The sequence below is a fragment of the Asterias amurensis genome, chromosome 7 (assembly GCF_032118995.1).
Source record: "Asterias amurensis chromosome 7, ASM3211899v1".
In the NCBI taxonomy this organism is placed as follows: Eukaryota; Metazoa; Echinodermata; class Asteroidea; order Forcipulatida; family Asteriidae; genus Asterias; species Asterias amurensis.
Genome location: NC_092654.1, coordinates 16,409,400 through 16,431,566, shown reverse-complemented (window position 1 = coordinate 16,431,566; position 22,167 = coordinate 16,409,400). Strand labels below are relative to the sequence as shown.

General features: G+C 36.4%; 1 protein-coding gene across 5 annotated transcripts; it reads right to left on the bottom strand.

Annotated features, from left to right (window-relative positions):
• Positions 1-92: 92 nt before the first annotated feature.
• On the bottom strand, positions 93-21,906 carry LOC139939693 (guanylate kinase-like). Of its 5 annotated transcripts, none has more exons than XM_071935766.1 (8): positions 21,787-21,872; positions 15,975-16,081; positions 15,730-15,887; positions 7,572-7,613; positions 5,843-5,939; positions 4,908-5,046; positions 4,408-4,492; positions 93-1,365 (listed from the first exon to the last, which is right to left on the bottom strand). In XM_071935766.1, exons 2-8 carry the CDS (start codon positions 16,013-16,015, stop codon positions 1,214-1,216), a joined length of 714 nt encoding a protein of 237 aa, XP_071791867.1. In that variant the 5' UTR covers positions 16,016-16,081; positions 21,787-21,872; the 3' UTR covers positions 93-1,213. The 5 variants fall into 5 exon arrangements, with proteins under 5 accessions (XP_071791867.1, XP_071791868.1, XP_071791869.1 ...); XM_071935767.1 differs by lacking the exon at positions 21,787-21,872 and adding an exon at positions 21,484-21,681; XM_071935765.1 differs by lacking the exons at positions 15,975-16,081; positions 21,787-21,872 and adding exons at positions 2,755-2,921; positions 21,484-21,680 and having other exon boundaries at positions 1,240-1,365.
• Between the last annotated feature and the right edge of the window lie 261 nt (positions 21,907-22,167).

Below are 22,167 nucleotides of genomic sequence, written 5' to 3'. Positions count from 1 at the left end.
TTTTTACTCATCAAAAAGACAGGGGTGAAATTCATTACTAACGAAAAAATCTGAAACTTGGATACAACTTCAAATATGTTGAAATGATGCCATTTCTATCGTTTGGTAACCCCTGGGGTTATAGATTTCAAGGAGCTTGTTGGAACAGTATCCAAAGCACTAGAGAAGTAGACCAATGAGCAGGATTTCTTTATTTGTGGAAAAAATATTGTCTGATTTTCTTCACCAGGGCGACATAAAAAGTCTGAATTCAGCAAAAAGTAGATCAAATTGTGCAAAATTTGCATCCCATATCAGCGGTGTCTACAGGGTTAGTATAGAAAACCCTGTTAATACAAGTGAAGTATTTCTTTAAGGTACAATTGGGATTGGCAACTAATGATGTCAGATTGGCTTTGTATTTATACCTCGCTGGTAGAGCTGACAAAATAGCCGCCAACAGTGCTCATGTTTTGTGTAATTAACCAGACATGAAGTAACAAAAAAAGTAAAAATGTTTGCTTCTGTTGTCTGAGTCAGGAGAAAAGAGTGAAAAAACATGCACAATTTTCAGTATGTAAACACACACATTGCGACATGTCCTTAATTTTGGATGTAACTGCCAACAATTTTTAAATCTTTTTTAAAAGGTTTTCAGATACAATTTTCTCAAATATGATCTGGGAGAAAAAATTTCACAGAAAAAAGAGTCTTAGTATGAACTTTATGATCAGTAAGCTTTCATACTATAAATAACACAAACAATTTGTTTTGTATCCTGACCAATCCCTTATAATACCTTAAAGCCATTGGACCCTTTCGGTACAGAACAAAAAAAAAAGTTCACAGATTTACAAATAATTTACAGGGTTTACAGAAGGTAATGGTGAAAGACTTCTCTTGAAATATTAGTCCATGAAATGCTTTACTTTTTGAGAAAACGGTAAAACAATACAAATTCTCGTTAACGAGAATTACGGATTTGTTATAAACACATGTCATGACACGGCGAAACGAGCGAAAACAGGAGTAAGTTTTCCCGTTATTTTCTCCCGACTCCGATGTCCGATTGAGCCTAGATTTCTACAGGTTTGTTATTTGATATAGAAGTTGTGATACACGAAGTGTGGGCCTTGGACAATACTGTTTACCGAAAGGGATTCAATGGCTTTAAAGGCAAAGACCATCACCACCACCAGTGAGAAAGAGGAATAAATGCTACAAGGGGGTTTCATTACGGCGGATCGCAAAGAGTCTTGGTCTTATACTTGAGGCTCTTCAGTTGTGAGACGGGGCCGCTTAAGATTCCCCTGAGTTTCTCATAAGCGACGTCTACGTCATCGTTGATAACGATGTGAGAGTTGGGCGATTCCTTCTGAGTTTGAACTGTGGATGAGGGAAAAAGCAATAATTGACTCAAACTGAGTAATTGAGTCTTCTTAGAAAAGGCACTGGACAAGAAATGTCCGATTAGGAGTTATTGAAACTTTGATCGAGATGATATTAATCAAAACCCAAAGATGGGATTAGAGATGATTTTTAGACAAATAATTAGCGTGCAGAATGGGTGCAAAAAATGACACTTAGCATTGGTCCAATTTCATGCTAAGCACAGAAAAATACCACTTCGCAGACAAAAACCCGGCTGCCAGTCCAAATGGCATAAAGGTTTTACTATCCAAACCGGAGCACTGCTGATTTTAGAGTAATATTTTCCGCAAACAGCTTTATGAAATTGGGCCAAGTGCAATATGTACAATGTTCAATACATAAAGCAGTTATCAAGCAAGCAAAGCAAAAATAGAGAACATGAGAAGAGAGAACAACAAAATAAAATAAAAAATGTTTTATAAAAAGCAATTTCCTTAAAAGGTGGTTTTGAAAGCTCTAATCTGCATAATTGTATATTTTCTGTATATGAACTATAGTTTGTGTAATTTTTTGAATAGAAATCTGCGACCTGCAAACTTGAAAGGAATCCTGCTGTACTTGTTTTGTCAAAAGGAAAATATTCTTTGAGTTGATATGTAAACGAGTGGGTTTTCAAACAAGAAAGATCTATTACTCAAACTGCCTCTAGCTACCAGGCAATCTCAGTAGTCTAGTTGGTAAGTTACAGCTCTTGACAGTGTTGTAGCCACGGTGGGCGGTGCTGGGCGGGCCTGCCCAGGACTCACAATTTTTTGCCCAGCACTCTGAACAAAAATACATTATGCCACCCAGCACAGATTTCAAATATTTTCCACTTTGCATTGATCTGACACACAGCTAATGATAACGAGTATCAATGTCACAGAGAAAGAACACAATCCAAAGGCCATTCAACTTATTGCATGGCCCCATAACACAAACAGTTTGGGAATCTGGCCCCACTTCAGCAGTAATGGCCCCATAATTAAACACTAATAATTTTGTTGATCCCGTTGCCCTCGGTAGACTTCCAACAAAATTTAATTTTTTGCCCACCACTAAAATTTGTCTAGCTACAACCCTGGCTCTAGAATTGCAACGGTCGTGGGTTCGAATCCCACCCAAGTGATATGCTTGTTATTTTCTTCACAGAGCTTGGAAAAGACCATAAAGAGCTAACATACATCAGTGTTTAATATTAGTGGCTTCTTATGTAGCGCTCAGATTCGTCACGCAGTGACGTTCATGGCGTTTCAACATTGTTAACCCTGGTCATGGTATATGGTGGGTAAAACCAAATTTAATTCTTTATCCCTGATGCAAAGTTCCATCTACTAAAGATCTACTTGGGTGTTGTATAATAACCTTAATGTTGTGAGTGGAAACATGCAGCCATTGTTATGTTTTGTGCCAGTGATTCTTTGCTGTACGCAGTCTCTCTATGTCCTCAGTTAGAGCCTGCGTAAAGGCCCGGTACGCAGCGTCAAAGTCATCATTCACTATGGTGTGCCCGGTATCCTGCTGACTGTTGACTGGTGAGTGGATGGAAAGGATGCAATGCATTATGGGTTAACAGCGGACAGATAAAGAACAAAATTAAATTTCAATTATTTGTTTTTTTAACTACACTGACGCAGGATTCACACTCTGCAAAATGCCAGTTTAACCTCGACTGCAAGTGTTTTCTTTTTTTACTAGATGGGAGAGAACTTTCTATTTCTTCATATAAGTTTTTTTATTTTCAAGTAAATTCGACACCCGTCAATTTAAACAGCAAATTTCTAAATAAAGAGTTCAAGTAAGACCCTATGTCACCGTGGTTACACTGCAGGACTTGCACTCACAAGGTTGTTTGGTTCAAGTCAATGAGAAAATACTGAATCATAATTTATTGATTTATGCAATTCTTATTAATAATATACGTTAAACCAATGTTTGCATTGTAAGCATGGAGACAGCTGGGCAGAAAAGATGTTCTAATCTAAAAGTAGCAAACACAATCCAAACAAACCCCAATTTAATTTCACACCCACAAGCCCAAACACCATGATAGAACACATTTTGATGACAGAATTCAACTCACACACACACTCATGCACAGTAAATGTTCATGCACACATCATAAGGTAATCAGGCTTTGATAAGCCACAAGTTAAAGTATTTATAAGTCCGTAAGACCAAGGACAAACATCTAGTTCCCTGGTCCCACCCAACTACGGTTATTTTAAATGACAAAGGGAACAAGATAAACCACAAGGAACATGCCTGTGATATTTTTTTCACAGGACTCGGGAAAGTACTGAGTATACAGTACTAACACACATCGGTGTATGGGTAAAAACCAAAATTAATAAGATAAACCACATTGCTTTACACAACATTTTCACTAAATTCATTAAAATCAAAGCGAGGCCTTGAGATAAAATAGTCTGGTACCTTTTGGGGTATTGGTGTCAATGAATGAAATCACATACAGCATGTACAGTGCACTTGACAACAATAGGAAAAGTGGGTTACTATGGTCCTTTTTGAAACCAGGTTTTCGGCTTATGCTCCGTCAGCCTGTTTGAAGCCTCATACAATAAGCAGATATTTTCAAAGCCAGGTTCCAAGCCAGACCCTAAGCCAGACCCTAAGCCAGACCCTAAGCCAAGCCCAAAGCCAGACTCCAAGCCAGACCCTAAGCCAGACCCAAAGCCAGACTCCAAGCCAGACCCTAAGCCAGAACCAAAGCCAGACCCTAAGCCAGACCCAAACCCAGACCCTTAGCCACCCCCTAAGCCAAACCCCGAGCCAGACCCTGAGCCAGACCCTAAGCCAGACCCTAAGCCAGACCCTAAGCCAGACCCTGAGCCAAACCCGAAGCCAGATCCTAAAGCCAGGCACCAAGCCAGCCCCTAAGCCAAGCCCTTAACAAGATCAGCCCTGAGCCAGACCTTTAGCCGGTGCCTGAGCCAAGCCCCAGAGCTGAAGTCTAAGCCAGAGCTGAAAGACCCTATTGTACAGATCAATACTCACTGAATTCCATCTCTTTCCTTGCCGTCTCAAGCCTCTTCTGAATTGCCTCTTCTGTGTCCGTCTTTCGATTCCTCAATCTCTCCTCCTGAATTATTGAGAAAAACAGGGTTTCTACGTAACAATCAGACTGGCACAAGACTCCATCCTCTAATGACCTCAATTTCATCAGCAACCAAATAAAAATGACAGGGGTCTCCTCAAATATTTTCAAAACTGTGGTAATTCTAGACCAACTTTTGGAAGTTTGGCCAATCATTCTGAATTGATATGAGGTCCTTGCGGACCATTCCAAATGATTTTATATTAATGTTTTTTTTGTGAATTTGAAAAGTCTCTAAAAGTAGTAGAATATAAAGCAAGACAAGTTCTCAAAAGAACATAATCTACCCAGCATGTAAATATATACATAGTGTTACAGCGAACTAAATAATACACTGTACATAACTAAACAGTTATTCTGTTTTTGATTGCGTATCGTAATTCACTTGTAAAAGGCATACCAATATTTTCATATCCGGTGGCTTGATGAAGATGTAGATTGGTTTCAGGTTGGTTTTCTGTATGAGAAGAACACCTTGCATATCGATGTCAAGAATGCAGATCTTGTTTTGACTCAGTACGTCTTGTACAGCCTTTTTACTGAAACACAAAATATAAACAGTGAAATTCATTTTGGTTTTGCGTGTTTAAATATGTGTTTTTACTGAAATACACACTACAAAGTAGGCCTACACACTAAAATTACCATTGTACAAAAGTTAAAAATCAGCATGTTATGAATTAAAATCATAAAGCAGTCTTTAGATTAAAGTTACGCCATTAAGAATAGGCATGGCTGTGGGATAAAAACTCTGCAATGTACAATTAGAACAAGATAATTTAAGGATATCGGTTCTTTGAAGATGAAAAAAGAGAGAAGAAAACTAAATTTAAATTCAAATTTTGTACAAGTCGTTATTTTATTTTATTTCATAAAACAATTTTGGTTGTACAACCAAGGATTAAGTTTAATAGTAATGAGACTTGTAATGCACATGTATCCATCCTGCTGGGTGTTCAAGGCACAGTAAAACCAAAAACAAACAACAAACAAAAAAAAACAAAGAAAAACTAGCAAAACAATGTTATTCTTTGAAAACCTGTGACATAAGATATGTTTTGAGAAGAGATTTGAATGTTGTGGTACAAAGACAAGATCTGAGATTAAGTGGTCAAGAGTTCCAGATGCATGGCGCAGCTGAAGAAAAAGACCTGCCACCCCATGCGTGTCGAGACTTGGGTTCAATGAGAAGAAGGAAAACACCAGAGAATTATTCCAGGCAAAACCATAATCCACATAGTGCTCCCAGTTGGATTCAAACCAGGATCCATTAGGTGGAAGAGGAGGAAAGATACCACAATGGAAAACCTGAAAATAAGTGCGCAAATAAGATACCTTGTTCCGTAGAGATTCCCTGAGAATTCTGCGTTTTCTATAAATTCCCCGTTCGTGATGGCAGCTCCCATCCATTCCCGATTTGTGTAGTGATAATCTGGTCAGGGAAAAAGAAAAACAAGTTTAAAACTGTTATTATTGACCCATTAAACGACGCGCTCAGCACACTTTCACAAATCTTGAAAGTCAAAATGTACACACAAAAATTACTTCCAAAATGGCAGAAATGGTGTAGCCCAAGGTGTGTGGAGCTGCGTTCTGCATTAAAAGCAGTGGACACTATTGGTAAATACTCAATATAATTTTTGCATAAAACTTACTAGGTAATGAGTAATGGGGAGAGGTTGATAGTATAAAACATTGTGAGAAGCGACTCCCTCTGAAGTAACAAAGTTTTTGAGAAAGAAGTACTTCTTTAAATTCAAATTTTGTACAGGGCAGTATTTTATTTTATTTCATAAAATAATTCTGGTTGTACAACCAAGGATTAAGTTTAATAGTAATGAGACTTGTAATGCACATGTATCCATCCTGCTGGGTGTTCAAGGCACAGTAAAACCAAAAAACAAACAAAAAAACAACAAAAAAAACAACAAAAAAACTAGCAAAACAATGTTATTCTTTGAAAACCTGTGACATAAGATATGTTTTGAGAAGAGATTTGAATGTTGTGGTACAAAGACAAGATCTGAGATTAAGTGGTCAAAATTTTAATTTAAAGAAGTACTTTTCCACAAAGTTGATTATGAGACCTCAGAATTTAATTTTAAGGGAAGGTAAGATAAAATAATAAGCCTGTGAAAATTTGGGCTCAATCAGTCATTGAAGTTGCGAGAAAATGATGAAAGAAAAAACACCCTTGTTGGACGAATTTGTGTGCTTTCAGATAGGAATAAAAGACTTCTAGCTAGAAGTCTTATATTATTTGAGTGAGAAATTACCTCTTTTTCAAAAACTACGTTACTTCAGAGAGAGTCGTTTTCCCCAATGTTTTACATGTATACTATCAACAGCTCTCCAGTGCTCTTTACCAAGTCAGTTTTTAAGTTAATATTTGTTTTGAGTAATTACCAAACGTGTACCTTCCCTTTAAAAGAAATAATATCAAAATGTCGAATTTGAGTCTGATCAACATCTTTCATTTCTGTTGAGCATCGAAGTGTACTTATTCAAAAGACTACAAAAAAATCTTCTTTTAGTGCTTGAAGGTTCAAATATAAGCTGTTTATTATAGTCTTTTTTCATTTGAATTCTGGTCTTGTAAATGGAATTCTTGTGAGTAAAAAATGTTGAGCTACAAGCCCTGCCGTCAATTTCACAAAACTCTTCCTAACTTCGGATTAATCTTGACTTAGGACGAGTCCCAACCCTGCACTGTAGCATGCAGACCTTAAGATTAATCCTAAGTAAGGTAAATCGTCCTAACCCGAGATAAGACGAGTCCTAACTCTTTGTGAAATCGACGGCTGAAGTCTTATGGATTTTTCACCCAAATCCAAACCCTAGAAAATGATAAGGTGTTAAACAGACTAAATTGTCTGTATGCCATGCACACAATTTTTATTAATAAATAATTAATCAGCTGAAAATATACCAGGCCAGTATTTTTATTTCCGTGCATTTCAGAGATGAGTCCCTTAGTTTCATATCCTTGGAGGCACTTCTCCATAATTAGTCTGCCTCATTAATAATCTTTTAGCGAACATAAAAGTAAGTAGAGTTGACTTACGAATTCCATCTTGCTCTCCCGGTCTTGGCTTCCTCGTTGTGTCTGAACAAAGGGAAGAGATTCAATCATTATCATTCATTATGGTAACCATGGCAACCATACTTTGAATGACGACATTATAAGAAGTTTGTCAGGCCTCCATAATAACAGACAAATTTAACTGAATACAAACATTGCGAACAAAGTAGAAAAAGTAAGAATTTGATGAAGATAAAACGTGATGCATTCTAATGTTGAACCTAACTTTTGAATTGTACGTGAAACCATGGAGCAATAAACTAGATTATTGCTCAACGGTGAAGTGAAACCCGCATGAAATGAGCTCAGTTTGTAATAAATCATTTAAATCTCGGCTTTTGGAAGAAACCATGCACCCTTTGTGGCAGTCTGTGGTACCAGAGCTCAAACATGTATAGCTGTACAAACAGGAAACCCATGCACCCAATGTTAGCCTAGAAGGTATGGTACTTTGTGGCAGACTGCGGTACCAGTCTACATGTCAGCCTGTAAAAACAGAAGAAACCCTAACACTTTTAATGTCTAAAGCGAAAGCCAAGAAGGTATGGTACTTATGTGGCAGTCTCTAGTAAAAACAGGTCTGTAAATATAAAATAAACCTATGCACCAATTTTAAGCCTAGAAGGTATAGTACTTTGTGGCACCAGTGGTACAAGTGTATTGCAGGGTTATCCCTCAAACTCGTCGTCTGAACGTTCAAATTTAATTCAGTTATTTTTTAGTACAATATGTGGATTTTACCCCTAAATTCAAGTCCTGTATACATATCCATGTATATACCCATACGCAAATAACACCTTCGTCACATGTTTTACCATACAATTGTCCATTAATAAACAATGCCTTAATAATTTTCATAAAACTGAAAGGCCTTATCTCTTATACGCTGCTACTGTAACCTTGGTAACCAGGCAACTACACCAGCAATTAAACCTGGCAGAATGTAAATGACTTTTGAGCATCAATGTAAAATTGACAGCTTGTCACGTTTTCAAGTCTGAATAAATTAAATTTATCATGGAACAAAAAGCGTTCCCTGATAGGCATGTAGTGAAAGAAAATAAAATAATTGAACAAGTCTGAAGAAGTTATCATGGAACAAAAACGTTGCATGATAGACCTGTGTCAATAAAAAAACACCCAAAGAAACAGAACAAGCCTGGAGAAAGTATCATGGAAAAAAAATGTTCCCCGATAGACCTGTGTCAAAGAAAAACAACCCCAAAAAATCAAACAAACCCAAAGAAATTATCATGGAACAAAACCGTTCCCTGATAGACCTTAAGATAAAAGAACCCCCCCCCCCAAAAAAAAAAAAGAACCAATGCTGCTTACATGTCATCTAACAGTCGCATGGTTTTGCTGAATCTTAGACTTTGCCTGTTCAGCACTATACCCTAAACCAACCTTGAAATAAGGCTGAAAAAGTGATGCAAAAAAGGAAAACATCTGTTTTCAAAACCTAGTTAAATTTTCATAATAATGAAACTGCTCTAATTCCGCTATAAAACAACCTTCAAACGAGTCAAGGCTGTCAGCTTCTGAAAACAGAAGAATCACCCAAAACCTTGAATGTTGATTAAGCAAATCTAATTAAACAATAGAACTATAGAAAAAGAATTCCATGCAAGGTTTCAACACAAAAGTGTCAAGTACAGAAGTACAACAAACAGACACATCAGATTGTCATCAGATCTTAAAGTCATTGGAAACCTTTTGAAGGGTACCAAGGCCAAAACTAGGGTAGACTTGATTCAATGTCTTAGATCCGGAGACTTGATTCAAGTCTTAGATCGCGGTTCTTCTGCATCTCAGCCACGAAAACCACCCCCACATTATAATTATTAGCTATGGGGCGCCCTAACTCGCAATCTGATCGTATGCTAAATGACAAAGGTTGGTCACAAGAGGGTGCTGTTTGTAGCGGCTATCAGGACGACTAGAAAGCCACGATCAAAGACTTGGAACCAAGTCTAAAACCAGGGCCCAACAGAAGCCGTGTCCTCTGTGGCCTTCGTGCATATCCTGTAATTCTAGGCCTGACTTCACACAACTTAACTAAACAATATGACTGAAAGTAATTTTTGCTTTAAATCACTTTAAACATGTTAAACAGTAAGTGCCATACCCTCCCCCATTAACAAAGAATCCCACAACAAAACACCAACGGTTATGCCAGGCTATTATCCCCCCGAGAGAAAGAAACGAAAACCTTGACCGCAGCGCCTTTAATTGAACTCCAGAGATGTCTTACTAAAATCTCATTTTGTATTTCTGTCAGAAGAATTGAGCAAAATTACATTACTATGAAAGCATTCACAAGCCTGCAAAAAATGCCCATTGTTATTAATTTGATTATGCCTATAGTGGTGCAATTTGTATTTCAAGTCAGTGAGAGTGAGAGTGGAATACATGGAAGTGCATAAAGAATTTAGTCATTTACTTTTGTCACTGTTTTTTTTTCATGTCAAATATAAACATTCAGGATGTTGAACTCTTGGTTTAAAAGTGGAGTCTTGGAAAAAACCTACAAAGAGTAAGAAGAAGGGTCATAGAAATGATATTTCTCTAAAAGAGCACCGAATGCGAACTCTGGTGTTTCTAATCAGCAGAGTGTGGGTTCGAATCCCCAGCCGTGAGTTGTGTCCTTAAGCAGGACACTTAACCACTGCTTCGTCCTTCAGCATTCAGATGGGACGTAAAGCTGTTGGTCCCATGTGTTATTTAACGCATATAAAAGAACCCGACGCACTTATCGAAAAGAGAAGGCCTTCGCCCCGGTGTTCCTGGTCCGATCGGCAGCAAATTGCACCACAGCACCTTGTAAAGCATTACATGGCGCTATCAGAACTAGGTCTCATAATTCAAACGTAGTCCAAAATCTGGCATATCTGGAAATACTGTACGTTACAGCGCCAGGAGCGTCACTGGGTGACGAACATGTGCGCTATATAAGAAGCCTCAATTACTATTACTATTATTATTATTATTATTAAAAGCTAAATAATCAACTTCTAGTTCTAGTCTGATCTTTTTATAATTTAATGGTTGTGTAGGCTTACTTTTTGTACGACACAAAACAGAAACGTCCCTTAAATTATCACTTACTGATGAGGGCTGTAATTTTTTGAGAAATGAGATAGGCCGTGTCCGAAACGGCATTGTCGGCTACAGCTACAATGTACGGCTAGATCATGCGCGTCTGCTATTCTTCAACACTGGTAGACGCGCTGATCTAGATGTAGCTGTAGCCGAAGTCGTAGTTTCGGACATGGCCTTTAGCAATTTCACTTAAATGCGACAAAACTTTATTTTTAGTAGTATGTACAACAAATTTAGGGCACTTTCCTAAAAATATTGCTATGTGAATTTCACTTTTTTTTTTCTTTTCTGAAAAACAGAAATTTCTACAGGTAAATGACATTATGAACATCTTCATTTACAGTGAGTAGGAATTCATGTCGTGACCCAAAAACATTTCTATAAAAGATATTTAACGAAACAAGTCAAACGCTTTAAACAATGTACAATGTAATTTTGCTGTGTTTTGCTTACTCTTTTTAGCTAATGTTTATAATAATATGTAAAATACTGTACAGCGTTTTAAGATTTTTTTTTATGTAAGATGCTATATTCGAATTTTTTTTTATTATTATTATGATTATATTATTAAACACCAATGAGCATCTCAAATGCGCATCCACCCTTTTTTTGGAAGTAGATTTTAAATAATGTGTTAATTTGGCATTTGACAAACTATTTAATCATCCCATTCACATGCCAACGAATAAAATTCTTCTCCCATTTCATCATCTCTAGGGGCAACGTCAAATTTTCTGCCTGAGGCTTTAGGGCACGTTCTGTTTTGCATACTGGATATAGACTACTTGTGTAAGAGTGGGGTCATTTTGTCCATCACCTTGTCAATATAATGGTGAGAATAGCAATGACCTGTCTTGAATATAAATCCGGGTGCGCTGGGCTTAACTTTAAAGGGACTTTATAGTCCCAAGTAATTTTCACAGCTGGCCTGTGGCAGTAATTAAGAATTCTCACCCAAATACTGTATGCGTGCGCCCTCCCTTTGCATGATAGAGAGCAAGCCAAATCTAGGAGTGCGTTTTGGCAACCCCAACCAAAAACTGTTTCTGCTGTTCAGACTGAACGATAACCGAGTTGTGAGCTCGGTTACCGTGAGACTTTAAAATTCCATGTACATTGTTCACAGGCCTGCTTTGATCATGATGATACAGTCCTTTTAAATGTGTTTCTTAAGAGCCAAGCCTAAGATATAATCTTGGTTTTGTATGCAAATGCACCTTTAAAGTTAGTGTTCTGATTGTGCTTACTATAGGCAGAAATGCAAACATTTCCTAAACAAACATGAAACTTGGAATAATCCAAGTTCAAACTGTGTTTTCACTTTTACTCGGTTTCAGAATTCATCACTGCAATAAACTATCTTTCTGAAAGTTTGTATATTACTCAGCGCCTTGAGTACCTCGTTTGGTAGATACGTGCGCTATGTAAGACTTCGATATTAAATGTTATTGTTATTATGATTATTATTAGAACTGGGGATCATAAAACATTTGTTATGAGCATACCAAATTCTTTGGAGCCTTTAAGAAACCAAGACAACAACACAAACAATAACAAACAAAGGGAGGACAATACAATAAAGGAGAGAGACTCTGTACAATGTATGATGTAGTTTTTATAAGATTTTAAAAATAAGCTCAGCAAGAAGTCATGCATCTCAAAACACTAGGAAACAAAATATGAGGGCTCAGTTTGTAGCCTTCCTTGCACCTCCCCTAGATCTGTTGTCTCCCGGATATTTTGAGGGACGCAGCAGCTATAAATAGTCCCCTGCCTTCAATGCTTTCATTGATCGGCTGGATGGGACCTCAAGACATTTCATTCACTTAAATCCTCCTCAATTTTTACATTAGAATGAAAGCAAGACATAAAACATTTTCATTAGTTGAAAATTAGTTGATTTAAAGGCAGTGGACACTATTGGTGAACACTCAAAATACTTAATAGCATAAAACCTTTCTTGGTGACGAGTAATGGGATGAGGTTGATGGTATAAAACATTTTGAAAAACGGCTCCCTCTGAAGCAATGTAGTTTTCGAGAAAGATGTAATTTTCCACGAATTTGATTTCAAGACCTCAAGTTTAGAACTTGAGGTCTCGAAATAACCATCAAAAAGCACACAACTTCGTGTGACTCAGGGTGTTTTTTCCATCATTATTATGTCGCAAGTTCGATGACCGATTGCGCTCAAATTTTCACAGGTTTGTTATTTTATGCACACATGTTGAGATACACCAACTGTGAAGGCTAGTCTTTGACAATTACCAATAGCGTCCACTGCCTTTAAGGGAAGGTAATTACTGACTCTTTAAAGTATTGGCAATAAAAACCTTGGGTTAGAAGCGTACAGCAGCTTTTTATTGTAATACATTTTGAGAAGCTTTTTACTTCAAAGAATCGTGGCAAGTGTACGTAGGTAAGATAAAGTCACTTTTTTGCCCCTTCTGAAAAAGCAACCTTTTGAAATGAAATTTTCACAATAAGATTAAAACAATCAAATGGCAAAAACCAAAAGTAATCTTTGCCTTAAAGGCAGTGGACACTATTGGTGTTTACTCAAAATAACTATTAGCATAAAACCTTTCTTGGTGACGAGTAATAGAGAGAGGTTGATGGTATAAAACATTGTTAGAAACCGCTCCCTCTGAAGTGCCATAGTTTTTGAGAAAAAAAGTAATTTTCCACAAATTTGATTTCGAGACCTCAGATTTAGAACTTGAGGTCTCGAAGTCAACCATCTAACCGCAGAAAATTTTGTGTGACAAGGGTGCTTTTTTCTTTCATTATTATCTTGCAACTTCAATGACGGATTGAGCTTAAATTTTCACAGGTTAGTTTTTTTATGCATATGTTGAGATACACCAACTGTGAAGGCTAGTCTTTGACAATTACCAAAGGTGTCCACTGCCTTTAAGGATTGCATAAAAATAAGATTTTGTTTGTATAGTAAAGTACAGTACTTCATTGTATTAGGCCTGGGCGAATTATTCGAATATCCGGTTAATGGCGAATAGGTTTTCCTATCCGTAACCGCGGATGCCTTTTTTTTCTTAACCGGATATCCGCATAGGGCGCAAATACCTATTTACAAACCGGATAATTCTGTAATTACAACCGAGTAACCGGATATTCTTTAATATCCGAATATCCACGGACGTCGGTCGACAACTGATATGAATGTTTTGTCTGAATTCTTATGAGACTTCTATTAAAAGACAGCATAAAACTGCATAAATTAAGTATTTAACTATGCTCACCTCCGTGAAGAGTTAAAACAATGACATTTCACACGTAATTTGTTCAAAGATTACAAAAGTTTTCCTTCACGTAGAGTCAATCACGATCAAAACAAAAAGCAAATCGCCATCTTTAAATTAGATCCGGTCATTTTTATGAATGAACCGAGTGACACTGTCTAAAACTAATATCAATCCGCCCATAAGATCTCATTACAAACGAACAGCGCCCTCTAGCGGCAAAAAAAAAAAGAATTTTTTTTTTTAAATAGCGCCCTCTTGCGGCGAAAAAGCTATTCGAATATCCGGTTAATTTCGGATAGTTGGCCAGCGGTATCCGAATAACAAAATTTCACTATTCGCCCAGCACTACATTGTATACACATTCAAGCATAAATATAAGCTACATAAATACAGAATCCCCCAAATTTTAAAAATACCTTGGATTCTTTCTTTTTTTTACATGCATTTTACAGGCAGATTGTACATGTACATTTAATAACGATTGATAGGCCCATGACAGCATCCTTTCAGTGCCCATCTGATCAGCAGAACCCAAGTATTTTTTAAAACTATTTTCACACACATAAAACGACTCATTTTCGGTCAGGAATCACTATTTACGATCAGAACTTTGTAGAGTTTCTTTTTAATCATTCAAATATGTACTTGTGACTTCCTTTATTCATGTTTCACGTACATGTATGTTTCTGATAATCAACCCTGGTTTTGATTTGTAGTGTCTTGCAGTTTTTAATATTTGCTTGATTGGTAACTGGACTCTCAAACGTAAACTAATTTTTTTATTGAAACCCAAACTCAGATAGCTTCCCTAAGCTCTTTCAATTCAAATACAATGTAACCAAAGACAAGATGTACGTACTAATACGTTTGTATATCCATGAATTATTTGTGATAGCGAAGAACTTTTGCTGCACAAAGGTACCAAATGAAACCTACATTTTAAGTTGAAATTTGTACTTATAAACAAGATTCTGATGATACATCGGTGGAAAAACCTTAAGAGATGTTTTCAAAAAGTTTCAATACATTTACACTGAATTTGTGGCTGATCAGGGCGCTGCTTTAAAAGCACAAAAAAGTAAAAGCACTTCTTCCAATGTTAACAAGACAACAAAATTGAGGTTAAGGTTACCAGCCAAAATATCATGACAAATGTACATCTTTTGCTGGTCTTCTGCACATTTTTTGCTAGGCAGAAAACTGTTAACAGTAGTATTTTCTGCCTACATGAATATGAAGTGAGTGTCAAACAATAAAAAAGAAGGGACAGTTTTTGATGCATTTTGACATTGTTCGACAAACTGAATTTTCACCCGCAAACCTTTTCATATTATTCACAAACCTGAAATGTAATAATCAACTCAGAACAAAGTGCAACAACTAAAATAAGAATAAACCATTTGCATTTATACCATTGCTGTAACTAACGTAAGAAAGGTATACACAAACAAACAACAACCAAAAAGGATTAATACAGAAAAAAGCAAAACATGCGAGTGGTTAAATTAAACTATTGAATTTGAAAGAATCTTTTAGGACACTGGACACTATTGGTAATTGTCAAAGACCAGTCTCCTCACTTGGTGTATCTAATCTCACCATGCATAAAATAACAACGGAAATTTGAGCTAAATTGGTCCTCGAAGTTGCAAGATAACTTTGAAAGAAAAAACACCCTTGTCCCAATACTCGTTACCAAGTAAGTTTTTATGCTGATAATTATTTTGAGTAATTACCAATAGTGTCCACTGCCTTAAGAAAGCATAAACAACTTACGACTGACTGAGAATCCAAAGTACTCTTTGTACTCCTCCATGAGTTTCTTGATAAGGGTGCTCTTGCCGGATCCAGAGGGTCCACAAAGGACGCAGGGTCTTGGCACGTACTCCGTCATCTTCCTTACTGCACTCATGCAAAGCCTCAAATGGGAACAGCTGGAAAACAGACAGAGATGAAATGAAGGATGGAAAGAGTAGGTTTTGCATTCAGGATTGGTGATTGGTTCTGTGTGTTATACTCACTGCGCATATATTTGCATATTAATGAGAGGCGGAGCTGTCATGAGTTGTCCGCCATCTTCCTTACAGCAGTCATGCAAAGCCTTGGAAGGGATTGTAAGCTGCTTTTTCTACAGAAAAACAGCGAGACAGAATTAAGGGTCTAAACGAGTAGGTTTTGTATTGACGATTGGTGATAGTGTGTTATGCACGCTGCGCATATATTTGCATATTAATGAGCTAGGAGGACTTGTCATGATCAGTGCGTATGTTGATTTAAATTATTAATGAGGAATGGTAAACACTAAAGATGATGAGTGTTCAAGGCAGGTAATTGGCCAAGTACCGTCAGCTGTCAGGAATCATACTAATACAAATGACTATAGAGTATCGCAGAAAATGAAAGTATGTTCACGAGAATACTGTTCATTCGTCAATATGGCAGAAGAATCCAAATTATTATAGTAAATAATGCAGTGTCTAATTTTTCTCCCAACTTGCATCTAAAGTAAAATGTAGACAATTGGGGGAAAAAAAGAATAAATAGACCTTTTTGGAAGGAGTTAATGGGTACGCTGCACTGCAATGTTAAAAGAATCATTTAAACAACCTATTGGTGTGTAAAAAGTATTTCATGTAAATAATTTTTAGTGTTAAAAATATTGACAATCCTTGTTAAATTTCTTGACAACGGGTATTTTTCAAACGTATAAGAAAATACTAGTTTTTCTGATCACATTTTTTTCCTTTTAGAACAACTAAAACGTTAAAACTCACTGTATAATTAACTTTTTTTTGCAATCCTAACCCTACATTGTATATGTCAATGTTTCCTCAACTAAAAAATACCCGGATATGGAAAAACACATTCGTAAATGGATAGGGCCTAATGGATAGGGCCTAATGCATTGTGTGTAATTCACAATGAATGATTGTATGAATTATGCAGATAATCCATTAGGACAAAAACAGCTGCAAACAGTCAATGAAACAAATATCTTTTTTGTAAGTTTTCTGCAAGCTACATAGTGTATACATTAGATTCTTTGGGAATACATTTTAAAGAAATGATGAGCTATAAGTGTATAGTCTCAGTAGGGGGCCTGGGATCGGAAACCTTGGATGGTGATTTTTAGCAGTGGAGGTCTCTTTGGAGTAAGTATACCTGCAGAATGCAAATTTTCCAGTTAAGACAAAATGTTGACAGTGTGCAGCGAAGCATTCAAAAAGTTTTCAATTCAACGACAAGAACAAAAAGGGAAGTGCCAGGCAAAGCAAGACGTTTGTACCAGGTGTTTTTTAATTTTTAATAGCACAGAACCTGTGAAAGCAAAAATAGAGATCAGCTGTTTTAGCTGCAGCCATGGAAGTGCCGTACAATTTCAGATAATTTTGACGGGGGGGTACATTTGAAGTAATCAAATTTTTCTAAATATTAAAATTCTTTGTCAAGTGCAAAAAAACTAGTCCTGAAAATCATTTAAAAAATACAATGAATTGGAAATAAATCTATCATTTTAATGAATAACCTAGAAGTAAGATTCAATGAAATGATTTCCCCCCCCCCCTCCCAAAAGTAACACACGCAGTACAAACTACCGAGTAGAATGACCCATACAATTACAGGCAAAAAAAAATGTAAAATCTAATCTAAGATCTTTGATAAATTATTTGTTGTAACCATAGAGAAAAGAAATCTTGCAGCACCGCAAGACGTATAAAAAGGGTAAGCGGACACAATCTTGTAATAATCACGTACAGTGCAAAGTAACAAACAAAAAAGGTCAATAAGGCCACAAGGATTTATCACAAGGCTGTCCAACTTTGCTAGAAATTTAAAAACTGGCTGTTCAAATCGTTCACTTACACATAAAGACAAGTAACACAGAGTGCCAAAAAGGGTGTCAAATCCAAAAACCACTGTCTGTGCAGTGACACCCCCCTCTGGCTTACACAGGGTAGGGCTACATACAATAGTGTATGATGTACACAAGGTTAATTAACGGCATAAATTTCTAACTTGTGTTCAAACTTTTACCCAGCACCCTACTGATGTAACTGTTTTAAAGCAATTGGACACTTTCGGTAAACAGTGTTGTCTGAGGCCCACACTTTGTGTATCACAAATTCTATAAAATAACAAACCTGTGAAAATTTAGGCTCATTCGGTCATCGGAGTCAGGAGAAACTAACGGGAAAACCTACCCTTGTCTCCGCACGTTTTGCAGCGTCATGACATGTGTTTAAAATAAATCCGTAATTCTTGACATCAAAAATTGATCGTTGTTTTTATGTTTTCTCAAAAAGTAAAGCATTTCATGGAATAATGTTTCAAGGGAAGTCTTTTACCATTACCTTTTGTAAACCTTTTGTAAAGTTATTTGTAAGTCTGAGAACTTTTTTTTTTTGTTTTCTGTTCCGAAAGTGTATAATGGCTTTAAAGCCATTGGACCCTTTCGGTACAGAAAAAAAAAAAAAGTTCACAGATTTACAAATAATTTACAGGGTTTACATAAGGTAATGGTGAAAGACTTATCTTGAAATATTAGTCCATGAAATGCTTGACTTTTTGAGAAAACGGTAAAACAATATAAATTCTCGTTAACGAGAATTACGGATTTGTTATAAACACATGTCATGACACGGCGAAACGCGCGAAAACAGGAGTGGGTTTTCCCATTATTTTCTCCCGACTCCGATGTCCGATTGAGCCTAAATTTCCACAGGATTGTTATTTTATATATAAGTTGTGATACACGAAGTGTGGGACTTGGACAATACTGTTTACCGAAAGTGTATAATGGCTTTAAAACATTTGTTCTGATTAATAATCCTATTTGAAAGTGTACTGAAAGTGAAAGTAAAACATTTTTTACATAATGGTAAATGTTTTACTAGTTACTGTACGTATGCAGTGCATGGGAACATTACAAGTTCTTCATAGTGATGAAAATATCAAACATTTACCATGTTCACTCAATTTTGATTCAAAAAGAAAAGTTCGAAACATTAAATTGGTTAAATTTTCACAATAAAAACCAAACCATCACTTGATTTTTGCTGTTGTATTTCTAAAAGTGAACTGTATTGCCAGAGCCAGTCCTAATTTTCATAACATTGATGGCACTTTCAATAGGATTAAATACATTTCTTTAGAAGGTTGGCACTTAGTATGAACTTATTATCAGTGAGCTTTCAGTATTTCAAACAAATAGATTGTGTTTTTATCTATAAGGCCCTGGCCACTTACAATATAGAAGAAATGATAACTTTGTTTGCTCTGTTTTTCTGATTCTTTTCTTAAGGCAGTGGACACTAATTGGTAAATACTGAAAATAATTATTAGCATAAAACCTCACTTGGGAACTAGTAATGGGGAGAGGTTGATAGTATAAAACATTGTGAGAAACGGCTCCCTCTGAAGTAACATTGTTTTCGAGAAAGAAGTGATTTTCCATGAATTTGATTTCGAGACCTCAGATTTACAATGAGGCCTCGAAATCAAGCATCTGAAAGCACACAACTTTGTGTGACAAGGTGACAAATTTTCACAGGTTTGTTATTTTGTGCATAATGTTTGAGATACACCAAGTGAGACTACTGGTCTTTAACAATTACCAATAGTGTCCAGTGTCTTTAATATGAGATTATATTAACTGGTTTTATAATGCACTTTACTTTCATCTTGCACTAACAAGCATTATCAGCAAAGGGTTCGCTTTGAGTTTTACATTCAATCAAATGTTGAAATTGTGCGTGTCGCCTCTCCCCCCTAACCCTTTGACATTAAAACAAAAAGGGCAGGCATTTGACAAAGTGTCACAACTGGGATTCGAACCCATCCTCTGACTTACAAGAACTGTATAGAAGTACTGTACTGTACTGTATATATAAGTACTTCGAAATGACTAATGAATCTATTGTACAAACCCCAAAACACCTTTTTTTATATTGATCTTGACCTGGCCAATGTCTGCACATAAAAAGGTCAAGATTATTACAATAAAAAACATGATAAGAGGGAAAATTCTGCACTGACTATGTTTGTACAAATAGAAATGGAGAGGCTTAATGTGTAGGGCATCAATTAGTTTCCAGTTCAATTTCAAGAGAATTAAAAATAAACACTGCCACACAACTTAGACTAGGCCCAGAAATACCCAAATACTTGGCCTAAACTACCAAGTTCTAGAAAATAGGGCTAGCCTTTAAGTTTGAGCCTATTAAACATTATCCCCCATACTGATAGTTCAACATTTTTTTGCTTTTTTAGCCATTATTTACACTGCAGTTTCATCCTCGAAACACACACACAAACGCTGTACATTGAGTTCAAAATACACGACTGTGCATTAGTGCTGGGCAAATAGTGAATTTTGTTATTCGGGTACCGCTGGCCAACTTTCCGAAATTAATCGGATATTAGAATAGTTTTTTGCCACTAGAGGGCGCTATTTGAAAAAAAAGTTGTTTTTGCCGCTAGAGGGCGCTGTTTGTTTGTGAATGAGATCTTATGGGCGGATTGATATTAGTTTTAGACAGTGTCACTCGGTTCATTCATAAAAATGACCAGATCTAATTTAAAGATGGCGATTTGGTTTTTCTTTTGATCGTGATTGACTATACGTGAATGAAAACTTTTGTAATTTTTGAACAAATTACGTCAGAAATGTCCTTGTTATAACTCTTCACGGAGGTGAGCATAGTTAAATACTTAATTTATGCTGTTTTATGTTGTCTTAATAAAAAGTTTCGTAAGGGTTCAGACAAAAAATTCCTATCAGTTATCGCCTGACGTCCATGGATATTCGGATATTAAAAAACATTCGGTTACTCGGTTGTAATTACAGAATTATCCGGTTTGTAAATAGGTATTCGCGCCCTTTACAGATATCCTGTTAAGAAAACCTATTCGCCATTAACCGGATATTCGAATAATTTGCCCAGGCCTACTGTGCATATTTTTTCACTAAATTTTACAATGCAAAATATGGAACTTCTTACTCTAAGCACACTCAATGCTTGAACCCGAGTTGTCGAAAAGGTCTATAGATAAACACGGTAATAGTAAACTAGTAATAGTAATACTAGAATCAGTATCTAATTAATACCTCAATGAGATATCCCTTTTTGTAAAAATGAGTGAACAAATTATGGCGCCATACGGAAAGTTTAATATCTTCTTACAACAATGAGGTATCCCTTTTTGCAAAAATGAGTGAAAAAGTGGTGGCGCCATACGGTAAGTTATCCGACAGGAAAAAACATTGACCTTTGCAAGCATGTCACACATAGCCTTGCCAATGCCATGCTCATCATTTTCAGGGTCAATTTGTGTGGTAAACCATTGAAGAAGAACTCCATGGGTAAACATCATGATTTAAAAAACCAAGGCAAACATTATTTCTTATTTTTTTTTTTTATTAGAATTAGATTTAGAATTAAAGTTTCCAGATTTTGTTTGAGTTGTAATTGTTATTTTGTATAGTAGTAGGCCTACTACAAAATACATTGTAACTTTGATAACACTTACATTGCATGTCTTTGGGTGGACAACAAATGTGACATGATTAAATACTCAAACACACAAATTGCACCCAGTTTCAAAATATAACAAATATTTCCAATGACCATGTGGACGTTCCAGCCATGCTCCAGCTCAGGCCTCAACCAGCACGCATGCAGTACCCCGGAAGCTCGATAAATTCAATGGCGACCTTTTCTTTTCGAGTCTGGACTAATATTGAACCTCATATTGGTTTTATTTAAATGTATCTCTTTAAAATGTATAGTATTACTATTTAACAGAAAGTATTGATTTAGAAAGTTAACTTACCGCATGTGGCGAAAAAAACGCACCCTGACAACAACAGCTCAACTGAATGAAAGTCAAACGGCGTGGCACAGATATCTGCTGTGTTATGTGTGGTGACCGTTATATGTGTGTGGTGCAGAGTGTACACGTTGTATGGTGGTTGCGTTGTTGTGTATGTCATCGTGAAAACATGCATGACCTTCAACCCGATGTTGATTGAAGCGAAAAGAGATGTGGGCGCGGCCTAGTATTGATTTTTGAATGTAACTGTTCATGCGCCCCAACACACGACCATTAATGTAATAGCCTTGATTAGAGCATGGAGGTAGAGTTTAGAGCCTGTAATTTTTTTCCCCCTCAAATATAGGTCTAATATATTTTAGGTTGAGGAAACATTATAGT